Below are 12,885 nucleotides of genomic sequence, written 5' to 3' on the forward strand. Positions count from 1 at the left end.
TAATTCACAGCTGACCTCCTGTGCTGTTACTTTACCCAGAGACCACACCGCACAGACAGGAAGCTGCAGCTTAGCCACTCAAATGACGTTTATTATCAAGCATGTTTGTCTGAGGCTCACTTTGGTTTGTTTGACAGACAATAAAAAGAAAACACTTCAGGTTGGATAAAAAAAACAAAAACAAAAAAAAAAACAACTTTGAACAAAGAGAAGCTTTAGAGAAAACAAAAAATAACTTCATTATAATGCTCAGTCCCTCCTCCTCTGCTGCTTCTTCCGCCTTTTTTCCTTGAACGTTGGAGAATTCAGGAAGGTGGTGTCGGTGAATTTATCTCCACGCCTTATTTTGCTGTTGGAAAAAATGAAGAGAATCAGAGTGAGGCAGATCACTCAGCAGCTGGAGCGGTGGCAATGCATGTGAGCGTGCACGTTCATGACTGTTCATGTACATTCTGAAATAAAATGAGGGGTTTTACATTTAAAACCAGCAACTCCTTCATCCATCCATTTTCTTGACCGCTTCTTCCCTTTCGGGGTTGCGGGGGTGCCGGAGCCTATCCCAGCTACTGATGGGCGAAGGCGGGGTTTACCCTGGACAGGTCTCCAGTCTGTCTCAGGGCCTCAATCACCCATTCACCCTCACATTCACACCTAGGGGCAATTTAGAGTCACCAATGAACCTATGAAGCATGTTTTTGGACGGTGGGAGGAAGCCGGAGTCCCCGGTGAAAACCCACGCATGCACGGGGAGAACATGCAAACTCCACACAGAAAGGTCCCAGCCGGGAGTCGAACCGGGGCCTTCTCGCTGTGAGGCGAGAGCGCTAACCACTGCGCCACCGTGCAGCCCACACCAGCAACTCCTCCCTGTTACTAAATGATGGATTTCACCTGCTGCTGTGATCTTCTGCTCAGGAAGTCTGGTCTGCTGCCAGAGTCTTTGGCCAGGAGTTTTGAACCTTCAGCTTCTTATGTCTACGAGCTACAGGAGCTCCTTGGGTCTTTGCACACAGTCCGGTCTTCCCAGCGGCACACTCACCTGTTCAGAGAGGGTTCCTTATAGCTGACCACGCCGTGCCTCCTCCTGCCTCTGCCTGCGGGGTTGCCGTCCGGGCTGCTCGTGATGTTGGTTACTGTTGTCAGGACTCTTCTTGCTGAATCATACAAGAAAAGTCAGTCTACAAACAAAACTCTGCGTCCCTTTTCCCTAGGTCAGACTTTTTGACAGACAGGTAACTGTACCTGGAGAGGCCTCCTTCATGGCAGCAGACTCCTCTGTCAGGCCCCCCCTGCTTAACTGCATCAGGGTGCAGGGCGTGGCGAGCAGCGAGGCAGAGTCAGAGTCTAGGTCCCCCCCGCTGGTGTCCAGGAGCCACGGCGGCAGCTCATCCATCAGCAGATCCCCCGCACTCTGAGCGGTAGGGGCGCCCAGCGCTACAGAGCCGCTGCGGGCGGCGCTTTTCCTTCCGTCCCTAGTTTTACGCCGGAAGACCACAAACGTCTCCCGTAGATTTCTGGTATCCGTTTGTGTCTCGGCTGTCTCTCTGTCCAGTTCCTGATCCGTCAGAAGTTTGAAATCAAAGGCAGCAGGGTTCAGAACTGCTGAGTTAGCATGCGGTTCTCCATGACTGCTGCAGGGAAGACATTCATCCAGAGAAAGAGTGCATGCTGGGTCCTCAGGTCTCCCCTTCTTGTTGCTATGGTGATCGGTCTTGTGGTTGGTCAGAACCCTGGTGCTGGAGCTTTCTGCTTCTTCTCTTCGGGTCTTCTTGCTTTTGTGAGACGTGGAGCCTGAGGCAGAAGCCTCCTGAGTTTCCAGCAGCAGGCCTTTCCCTGAGCTGCAGCGGTTCTTGTGAGCCGAATATTCTGACCCTCGCGCTCTGACGCCGTCAGCCGTGTACGCCAGCAGCTCCTCAGCCTCACACTGAGGTTCTGCAGGTACCACCGGAGCCAGGTCTGATGTCATGGAGACTCCTCTCCCAGATACAGACATGCATGTTCTTCTACGTCTTGGTTTGGTGTAAGTCTTCCTTTTGCCCCCAGACATCAATTCTAAGTCCTGAAACGTTCCCTCTTCTTCGCAGCAGAACTGGAGCTCTTCAGGTTCCTTCTGGACCAGGCTTTGTTCCTCCTCTGGTTTCTTGGTAAGCCTGAGGGTCTCATCTTCCTGGGATGGTGCAGATGCTACTGGTTTTTGGACTTTCCTGGAGACCCCCCTCCAGCTGCGTTTGGACTTCTGACAGTGCATGTTAGCATGCGCTTCCTGTGCTGGTGCGTTTTCTGAGTCTCGGCTGCTGGACCATGGCATAGAAACTTCAGGATCAGTGAAGTAGTCTTCCACATCAGACGAGGCCTTGTCACGATGCTTGGACGTGCTCTTTAAGGCTCTTTTGGGAATGCGAGACACGGTTGTATTTCTGCAGAAGGTTTTGGGCAGTGGAGGCTCAGAGGCTCCAGGGCCAGTCGGGTCCAGGTGTGGATGTTGGAGTGTTTGCGGAGCAGTGTTGGCAGGAACTTCAGGAGGTTCTTTTGTGCCTTTCCTTTTACAGAGACGGTTCTTTTTGTTGGCATTGGTTTCCACGGTGATGATTTCAGCTGTGTCGCTTTGTGTTATTTCCATTGTCGTGTTAAGAAGCAGAGTTTTCTCCTGACTGTGAAGCTCAGCTTCTGTTTCCAGATCAACCCTTTTGGGAGAACCGGCTTCACCAGAAAGAAACGGCGTGGGCTTCGCAGTGGCCTGACGGTTTGGTGGACAGAGGACTGACTTCATGTCGCAGCCTGTCTGTGAAAGCACGAGTGACAGACGCTCCACCCTTTCCCTAAGGCTGCTGCCGGACAGCCCGCCGGCTGCAGGTGGAGAAGCACCAGCATTCTGGATGGAGAGGCTCTCCACAGCATCTGGGTTACCTGAGAAAAACACACCTGTGTCACAGACCAAGTGAAAGGAGGGGCAGTAAGTCCAAAAACATCCAGATCTTTCTGCTGCACACACCCGGGGTTTCACTGCTCACTACAGTGAGGTCATCGTTGCTGCTTTGGGGCAGACTCGAGGGTTTGCTGGAGCATAACACATTCGCTGAAACCTCAGAGGACAGCACAAACTCCGCTGCAGGACTAAGAAGAACAGCAGCAACAGGTCAGGTGTGTCAGCCAGGCAAGTTTGGAGATCGAAGTCCACATTAATGCAGACAATTCTGACCTTCCTGATGCGGGGCTCTCCTCAATGTTGTCATCAAAGAATCCCACGGGGTCCCCTGGTTGTGTCAGAGAGTCCTGAGGGAAACCGAAGAAGCAGAGCGGAGCAGCTTCATTCTTATCTGTGTCTTATAGCTCAGGTGGACCAAACGCAGCAGTGAAAACTCATCCAGCTGTGGTGATCAGGGTCAGCTACCCTCTGGGACCTGACGACTGTTCTACAAGACGTGAAATGTTAATAAACCTCCCCTTTATCTGAGTTGCTTTGCTTTCATACACAGCCTCCTCAGCAGAGAACTGGAGACTGAAGTAGTGCTGCCGCGAACCATTATTTTAATGGTCGACTAATCACTGATTATTTTTCCCGATTATTGGACTAATCGGGTTATACGCAAACTGGATGTAAAGAACACATCTTAAAGATCATTAGCTTTAAATTAACTAAAAACTAGATTTACAGCATTACCAGCAATAATGCTAGTGTGAATGCTGTAAGCTGAATTTGGCCGCTGATGATAGTGCTGATAGCTGAAAATGCTGAATTGATAGCTGAAAACACTGAAGCTGATGGCCAGCTAAAATAATAGTTAAATGCCAAATTAGCCTAAAAAACTGAAAAAAGCCAAAATTAGCCAGCATGTAGCTGAAATAGCTTAACTCCAAATTAAGGTGTTATAATATTCCAAAAATGCATTATTACACTGGTTATTACTAAGCAGAAGCTGATTACAGAAGGTTTTTCCAGCAGACGGAACATGTAGGAGAACATCCATGAGCCTGGACCAAGACCAAGGTTGGATATTAACATGTGAAAGAGTCCTTACACGGTCACAGATCAGATCCTTTATCATGCCCAGGTGCAGCAGAGTGCTGCTGTGCAGGTTCTGAAGGAGGGACATCTGGAGGGGAACCAGAAGACGCAATGAGAACCACAGCGGGAGCTTCTGTGAGATCTCAGACACACAATCAGCTCACCAGTTTTCTGTGCTTGTATTTTTTAGCAGCCAGCTCGAAGGTCAGAGCTTGCAGCTGTTTCTGCAGGTACACCACCTGCATCTCCAGCTGTCTGCTCTTCTCCTTCTGAGCCTGCAGAGCCAGAGCCAAGGCCTTGTTGTTGGTCTTCAGAGAGACCTTAAAGAAGGAGGAGTTATCTGGCGGGAGAGTGAACTATATTAGTTTACAGCACTTCTTTTCATCCTCAACCAGATGCTGTGAAGCACAAAGACAAACTGACTGAGAATCTTGTTTTTGATCTTGGATGCTGCAACTGAAGTCTGCTTGGAAGGTTTCAGCAGCATCTTTGCCTTCACAGGAAACACCTCCAGCTCCTCCTGTATCTCAGCAGACCCTGAAAAAGAACAACCGTTTAGTGTGAAACATCAGCTCTACTAGAACATGCTGAGGTTCTGTTCTTTTATCATAAGATAAAAATGTAAAGTTGGTGTTATTCTCAGGACCAGACTGGCCTGTCGAGGAGCTTCTGCATGGTCTCTGGTACATGCATACAACCCCCCTGTGAACATGAAGACATCCTCATCAGGAAGCTCAACTGAACTAGAGAAAAGACCCAGAAGCTGCAGCTGGAACTTGGTGAAGGTTTGGTGAGGATAAGGGTGGCTGCTATGAGATCAGTGAAGCTGCATGCAAGCATGTGGAGCATTTAGATTTCAGTCCCTCCAAGCAAACTGAGCTGTCTGGATCAGGACCAGCAGAGAGGGTGGACCGTTTCAGGGACCGGACCTGATGTCTGAGAAATGGTCGGTTCATTTTATCTTTAGGTAAATCACAGCAACATGCAGCAGAAACTGATCATCCGTCATTCCAGCCCAATGTGAAGAAACACTTTGAATTCATCAAAGTCATGTGACCATACAGAAGCAGTTTGATTATCTGCTCCTGATTCATCCTGATTTGAATAAAGAAATGGTCAGAAATGCAGTTTTTATTTTCATTTTCTTTCTAAATGTCTTCCATTGTGAGAAAAACACTCAGGGAACATGTTAGAACAGTGTTTACCCGTAATTATCTCATTTCCAGTCTTCTATTCATCTTGTTTGATAGGAGACAGTGCTGACATCAGATAAAATGTTGACAAAACTAAGTTTCGTCAACATTTTTCAAATCTCTCCATAATTTAGTTGAAGATGATTGGAGGTTTGCTGGACTAAAAGTGAAGCAGCTGAACAGTCCTAGTTCTTCTGGAGGCTGTGAGAACCACAGGGACCATCCAGAGCTCCATGGAGATCCACCAACTGTTAGAATGTCAAGAAGAAACGATCATATTGAAATATTCAAACTCAAAAATGGTTTGTTCCATTAACGTTATTTCCCTCCACTGTCGACGTTCACAGACGGAGTGTGACTTGGACTCGTTACTAAACGAACGGACATGAAGACTCGACAGTACTGTAGAACTCGGACTCGGAACGCGGGTCACTTTACCTTCAGTCAGCCGCTTCGCTTCGGTCGTTAGTCTCTCCACTCGGTCCAACCTGCAGTCAATCAACACAAACCGAAATGGCCGCCGAGCTGCCGCGCATGCGCACTGAGCGGCGCCCGAAAGGCGGGATCAATAATAGAGTAGGTGGATGTAGATTATGCTCATTTGGCCATAATCTTGGTCAGCTATATAAACTTACCAATCAGAATGAATGGAAAACATAGCAGAAAACAATTGGACCTAGATGCTATCAGTCCATAGTGCACTGAAAAAAAGTCCAGTCACATTTTTTTTAATCTACCAAAAACTATTATTCGCAGAGCTCCACCTTTTCATATTTGATATAATTGAAAAGTTCCAAATGTCCTGTGTATATATAAAAAAAAGAGTAAATTCAGTAGCATGCAGATCAGGTGTAGAAACATCCTCTACAGAGGACAAATTTGCATTGATGATATGCAAGTTTGGGGATACTAAGTGGTTGGGGTGTAAAATCCCCCCAAGCCCCCTAATAAATCCAGTTTTTAGGGTTTTTAACATGTATGTGTGGCCTTTTTCATCTGAAAGAGAACAAATGTAATCAGAAATCATTTTGTTTTTGCATTTCTGAGTATTTTTCCTTTTAAATCTGTCAATCAAACTGTCTTGGACAGACTCTGTTTGAATGAATGATCTTCTTTCCATCAGCAGCTCTGCTGCACATGCACTAAACCCTCATCTGTTCCTAGTGTCTAGTTCAGGTTCTGGAGAAGAGAAGATGGTATCTTCACATTGACTGCAGCCAAATGAGCCGCCGTTCATTATGATTCATAATTATGCAAATGTCAACTTTCTGTTTTACAACCCTTAACAGTAAGTTGTAAATAATACTAAATATTCATCACTCAAGTAATAACTGATGAGTGCAAACAACTTTATGAATATAAAGATAGCCTGCAAAATAGACTTATCTCAAAGTGAGAAATGAGCATGAACACCGACCGCTTCACAGTGTTGTGAAGCTGTCGGACCTTTTCTTGACGCTGCTGTCTCCCTTTTCCCTGCAATATAGTTTATACCATCACTTCCATCCACTCTTTGAATCATTTCAGTCACTTTGTGTGCTTTCCCAAAATCCATTCCAGTTGTAGTGAGCACTTGTGAGCTCGTTGTTGTGCTGTTAGCGTCTGTATGTTCCACGTTCATATTGTCCTTTCAGTTTGTGTATTTTCCGTGCCCACGGCGCGGATTCTTGCGGGTAATTTGTTTCAAAAGTCTTGTGTTTTATCTTGTAGCGCCGCTTGATATCGACGCTTTTAACAAGAGCAACAGACTCCATGCTTATAAAACACACCGGGCTTGTAGAAGTCACTGCTGGCAAATGAAAGCGAAAGCTTCGGTCCACTCACGTCGAAAGACACGATTTGATTTTCAGAATTCACTTTTCTCATTTTAAACAGCCCGATTTATCCCTCAATCTCAACATGTAAACATTGGCACACCGCTATGAACTTCAGCTACTTCCTATTGGCGCTGACGAGCCGCGGGGCCGCCATCTTGGACCGGTCGCCCTCTCCACTTGTTGTAATCTGTTTGACAGGCACAACGAAGAGTCCTCGCGCTTAATCGATCATAACTCAATTCAATTTATTTATATAGCCCAAAATTTTGTTGCAAACATCATACATTTAGCTATGATCCAGTACACATGTGTTGGCATAATTTATCATTTATTCTGGGCTTAACAGTAATAGAAGCAAAAAATAAATAAACGACTCAGCTATTTCAATTTATATGAACACATACTGTTTTATTTTAGAAAGATACAAATATAATATATGCAATATATTTACACTATATATATATATATATATATATATATATATATATATATATATATATATATAATATTTAAACTCTGTCTCATATTTCTCATATTTCTAATATATAGAATAGAAATTAATATAATATACTTGTAGAATTATAAATTATGTATACATATATTAGAAAGAGATAGAGATACTCAAACTCAGTTTTTATATTCCTTATATATAGATAGAATATAAATATAATATATGCAATATAATATACTTATAGAATTATAAATCATATATAGTTTTTAGAGAGAAACCAGGTGAACAAGAACATGACAAACCATTAAACCATATTTACAAAATCTTCTTGGAAGTTGGACATGAGCTAAAACCCCTGGAAGAGCACTTCTTTACAGAGCCTCTTCCTTGTGCTTCCTTTCTGGAAGTCAAGAGAGGCAAGTTTGGCAATGTGGTGCAGCCTTATCTTAAGGAACCTCGAAACAACCAATGATAACAAGTTGGAGTGATGGTTGTCGATGCCAAACTGTGTCTCCACTATGTGTTCCCCACGTACAAAAACATCCTCTGTTCCGATTTCCTCTCGGACGATGTGTGTGACTGCTGCCGCCTTTGGAGCTTGTTTTATTGATACCTGGCGAATCACCCTCTCTGCGGCTCTCAACACCCTCACTGTGCCTTGAGATGGGATCACTAGCCCACCATTGTTTTTCAAGGTTAGAAGGTGGTAGCTCTGATCAAATGATCCAGGTATGGCATCTCTAACTAAGCTTGCACGGCACACGTCACAACCCAGCTTTTGCAGAATCTGCCGGACGACAAATCCTGCAATGTAGACCACAGCATTTTCCACCAGACCACCAAACCATGTGGGAGGATAGCTGTGATCGCACACAACGGCTGAAATGTTAGCAAATGGAGATGGGTGGTCTTCAGCGGTTTCAGCAGAGGACATTTCTACTGCAGACAGGGACACAGTGTCATCTTGGGCGGCCACATTGCCTCTCTCACTAGGTGAGACACCACACCGAACCATCAGACGACGGAAGATGGCCTGGAACTGGCATGCGGATGGGTTGTTATTCCAGCCACCTTGTACGGAAAGCAGACACACAAGAAAGACATTGCTCACTACAGATAAATCAAGTTGTTCATTTTCATAATTTATTGTAATTAAAAGATCATCAACGCTACCTGACGCTCTGATTGAATTAAATAGAAGCTCCAGGTGATCCTGGCTGAACCTGTATGTGAGGACATACCGCTGAACTTGGAGCAGTTCAGGAATCATCAGGAATAATAATAATACATTTAATTTAAAAGCGCCTTTCAGGCTCTCAAGGTCACTTTACAAAAAAAGGTAAGAACACACAAGTAAAACAATAAGTTAAAACCAAAGTGTTAAAGTGTTAAACAGAAAACAGAAGATGCTATAAATAAGCTTGTCTGAACAGGAAAGTCTTGAGTTGTGATTTGAAGGTCGTTAGAGAGTCCAGGTTTCTGAGATCAGGGGGAAGAGAGTTCCAGAGTCTGGGGGCAGAGCAGCTGAAGGCTCTGCCACCCATGGTGCAGAGGCGAGGCAGGGGAACAGACAGGTGAAGGGACGATGAAGACCGCAGGGAGCGGGACGGTGTGGGGATGTTGATTAGTCCAGACAGGTATGGAGGGGAGAGGTTGTGGATGGCCTTGAAGGTGTGCAGAAGGATTTTGAAGTTGATGCGTGACTGGACTGGGAGCCAGTGCAGGTGCTGTAGAACAGGGGTGATGTGGTGGTGGAGTGGGGTTCCAGAGATGATCCGAGCTGCAGCGTTTTGAACCAGTTGAAGTCGGTGGATGGATTTCTTGGGGAGACCGAAGAGGAGGGAGTTGCAGTAATCAAGACGGCTGGTGACGAGGCTGTGGACCAGGATGGAGGCTGAGTGAGGGGTGAGGGAGGGACGGAGACGGTTGATGTTACGTAGGTGAAAAAATGAGGACCGGGTGATGTTGCTGATATGGGTCTGAAAGGACAGAGAGCTGTCGAGGACGACACCCAAACTTTTTACCTGTGATGATGAGGTGACTGGGTAATTGTCAATGGAGAGCAAAAGGGAGTTGAGTTTGGAGAGGGTGGATCTGGTGCCAACGAGAAGGAGTTCAGTTTTATAGCTGTTGAGTTGGAGGTGATTTGAGGAAAACCAGGATTTAAGTTCAGACAGGCATGTTGTAAGAGAGGGAGGGGGGACACAGGAGGAGGGGTGGGTTGACAGGTAGAGTTGGGTATCGTCGGCGTAGCAGTGGAACTGGATATTAAATTTCCTGAAGATATTGCCGAGGGGTAGTAGATAAATTATGAAAAGGAGGGGGCCGAGGACAGAGCCTTGTGGCACTCCAGAGGTGACCGGGTAGGGCTGGGACTGGAAGGAGTGAAGCTGAACAAACTGAGTGCGGCCAGACAGGTAGGATGTGAACCAGTCGAGGGAAGTGTGACAGATGCCGATGGAGGAGAGTCTTTCCAGGAGTACTGAGTGGGAGATTGTGTCAAAGGCCGAGCTGAGGTCAAGGAGGATGAAGAATAATGTGTCAATGTTTATGACAAAGCCGATGACTGCCAAGTACCTACCAAAAGAAAGCTGTTATTATTCTGATCAAGAAAAGAACAAAACAAGACATCCCAGAAAAGCACCATATCATTTTCTTTACACAAAGCAGTAAAGTGAAATTTCTTTTAAATTTAGTAATGTGTAATAATCAATTATAACATCTAAAAATATTAACTCCTTGGCACAGAAGCAAGTTGAACATAGACAAAACAAAATAATTTAACAGTAGCATCTTCTGAACTCGATGCAGGAGGGAACAGAGTGACATTGAACTCATGTCATGAACTTGTCATGCATGAATAACAACCACTATTTTAATACACCTCTTAGATCGGTGAAGTGGTGTTCCATCTTTTGTCACCAAAGTCAGCAAGTATTCTCTGGCCCTTGACAAAAACTCCTTCCTCTCCATCCAATTCAAAGCACCCAACGGAGCTTTGAATCCCTTCGCACGAGGATTGCGTCCATTCATAGTGTCAAACAGCCTGTCAATCATCTAAAAATAGTGGCATCTAAATCATTATTGCTATCACTATCATTATTACAGAGTTTTATAGGTATCAAATAGTTGAAATCAATACCCATAAATTCAAAATATACAGAGAACTTATTTCTAAACTTTACTTACTTCTTTGTCTTCGTAAGCCTGGTTTGTACTACAACAAATTTCACAGAGAGCTTTCCCACTCTTTGGTGAAAGTTTGTATAAGGTTATCCACAACTTATTTATTTATTTAGAATATGCAATATCACGGTTTATCACAATATTTACATGTTGAATTTAAAGAAATCATTCTAAACAAAATTGTCCATGATGCTCAAATCAAATTATGATAAAATAATTAAAACAATTTTACTTGGTTCCATAATAATTATAAATCTTACCTCAAGGAATTCTGCTGTTGCCTCACAGTCTTTAAACTGAGAATACCCAAGATCCCTCATTGTGCGGACAGCCACTGACACGGAGCGACTCAGTGTTTGTGCAGCCAGGGACACCCTCATCTTGTGGTTCTCAAAGTAGACATGCTTGTCTGTAATTTTATTGGCAGCATGCAGTCCATCTTGTTTTTGCACTGCATTGAGATGATTGATGTACCTCCAACTGATCTGTCCTGTGGCTGTTGAAATGGGACTATATGCCTGAAGAATAAGAATCACTCAATACTCAAACAAATACAAACAACAAAATGATGAACATCGCATCCAGCCATAACAGTGCAAATAAACGGACAACATTTAGATTTTACTTTTAGCAGCAGACATAACTAGTCCAAATAGGTCTGTAACAATAATAATTTACCTGCAGCATATTCCGTGCCAACTTCAGCATGTGGCATGCATCCATCATTACAAAAACTTTCTCACCAGTCACTGAATGAGGAAAATTGGTTTTGAGAGGATCTTGTGGATTTCCCTTCAGCACACACCCAAGTTGGTTGCACATGCGAACGTTGGAGGCATGCCCATCCATTGTGACACATATCACTCGAATGCCCCGTGCTTGCAGTTCCTCCAAAGCATGACTGAGAAGGACCCTTTGAGTGTCTGGTGATAGAGACCTTGTCAGGTACTACGCAATGGGAGCCTTCCAATGTCCTTGTAGGCCAACCACCATGAAGACAAGAGCCTCAGAAGCAACATCAGTGTCATTGTTTCCATCACCCAGGTCTACAAACCCAGACATCGACTGGGTATGTGGATTACATTGCACATGTTTTCTGATGGCCATGGCATCCACCATGAGTGCGACACATCCATATTTAGCATGGTCTTCCTGGCATCTTCTCTGCAGCATATCCAGCATCATCTTGTTCAGGCTAGGCTTATCATCCACTGAACACAGCCATCTGTAAGAGAATTTGAGAAGCAGTTATTTAATGTATTTGCATCAGTAATTTCTAATTATTAAATTGTGCAACATGAAAACTACCTTTGCAATGTATGCGGATGTGGGAGAGGAAAATGTTGCGTCTCTCTGAGATATCTGTACGCTTTTGGACCATGCAGATGGAGTGTGAGGGCAAATTCCTTGTACTCCTTTGTGTATTCATGGCCCCTCTTTGCCAAGTCGATCCGAAGATCTGAAATTTTAAACACCAATAGTTAATAAGTCCCTTCAGGTTAAAAATAAAGATTTTTTTTTAAAGTTTGTAAGAATAAGATGCACATGAAGTTCAAGGTGTTCATTTTGTCTTACCTGAGTAGAATTCAAGCTTCTCATTGAGGTCTTCATTGATCTGCCAAAATACTCAGCACTGTGGTCTTCGCCCTTTTTTCTCTAGCCATGGCATTCTTCTTCTCTCGCTCCAGACTTTCCACTCTGGCTAAAGCTTCATGGAGTCTGGCTTTAAGAGCAGTGGGCGAAGCAGGCAAGGCATAGCCGTGATCCTAGGCAGAGGGGTGAACATGGTTTGAGTAATGTTTCCCTTCACACATGTCACTGAGACACCACTAGAGTATGGGATGCATTCTTCCTTTTAGTAGCAGAAAACGAAAACCTCCTCAATGATGAGGCATTACTGAGCGAGGCAAGAGAATGAAGAGGCCACAACAACAATAACAAATATAGTGTATACACTAGTTTACTTAATCTGTATATCTTAACTTGGTTGGCTGCAATGATTTTTTTGGTACAGCAGGAGTCAGTATTAAATGACACAGTATCAATACAGTTTAGGTAATATGCCAAAACTAGGGCTGGGAATCAATTACAAAAAATTAACTAATTAATCAAAAAACTGGAAAAAAATTAATCACTTTTATTTATTTTTTTGTTGCAGTATTTATCAGCCACCTGTTGGCCATTATGTTATGATGTTTAAAATACAAATACTCACATCATTAGGCTGAGGTT

The 12,885-nt window shown here is 44.3% G+C and overlaps 1 protein-coding gene across 2 annotated transcripts; it reads right to left on the minus strand.

Annotated features, from left to right (window-relative positions):
• Positions 1 to 64: 64 nt before the first annotated feature.
• si:dkey-57a22.11 (uncharacterized protein LOC569865 homolog) lies at positions 65 to 5,768 on the minus strand. 2 transcript variants are annotated; one of them, XM_024260516.2, is made up of 10 exons: positions 5,638 to 5,749; positions 5,212 to 5,447; positions 4,430 to 4,543; positions 4,171 to 4,346; positions 4,020 to 4,094; positions 3,200 to 3,273; positions 2,993 to 3,114; positions 1,243 to 2,907; positions 1,040 to 1,154; positions 65 to 349 (listed from the first exon to the last, which is right to left on the minus strand). In XM_024260516.2, the coding sequence occupies exons 3-10, from the start codon at positions 4,491 to 4,493 to the stop codon at positions 250 to 252; spliced, it is 2,391 nt and encodes a 796-aa protein (XP_024116284.1). In that variant the 5' UTR covers positions 4,494 to 4,543; positions 5,212 to 5,447; positions 5,638 to 5,749; the 3' UTR covers positions 65 to 249. The 2 variants fall into 2 exon arrangements, with proteins under 2 accessions (XP_024116284.1, XP_024116283.1); XM_024260515.1 differs by lacking the exon at positions 5,212 to 5,447 and having other exon boundaries at positions 5,638 to 5,768.
• Between the last annotated feature and the right edge of the window lie 7,117 nt (positions 5,769 to 12,885).

The sequence above is a fragment of the Oryzias melastigma genome, linkage group LG21 (genome assembly GCF_002922805.2).
Source record: "Oryzias melastigma strain HK-1 linkage group LG21, ASM292280v2, whole genome shotgun sequence".
NCBI lineage: Eukaryota > Metazoa > Chordata > Actinopteri > Beloniformes > Adrianichthyidae > Oryzias > Oryzias melastigma.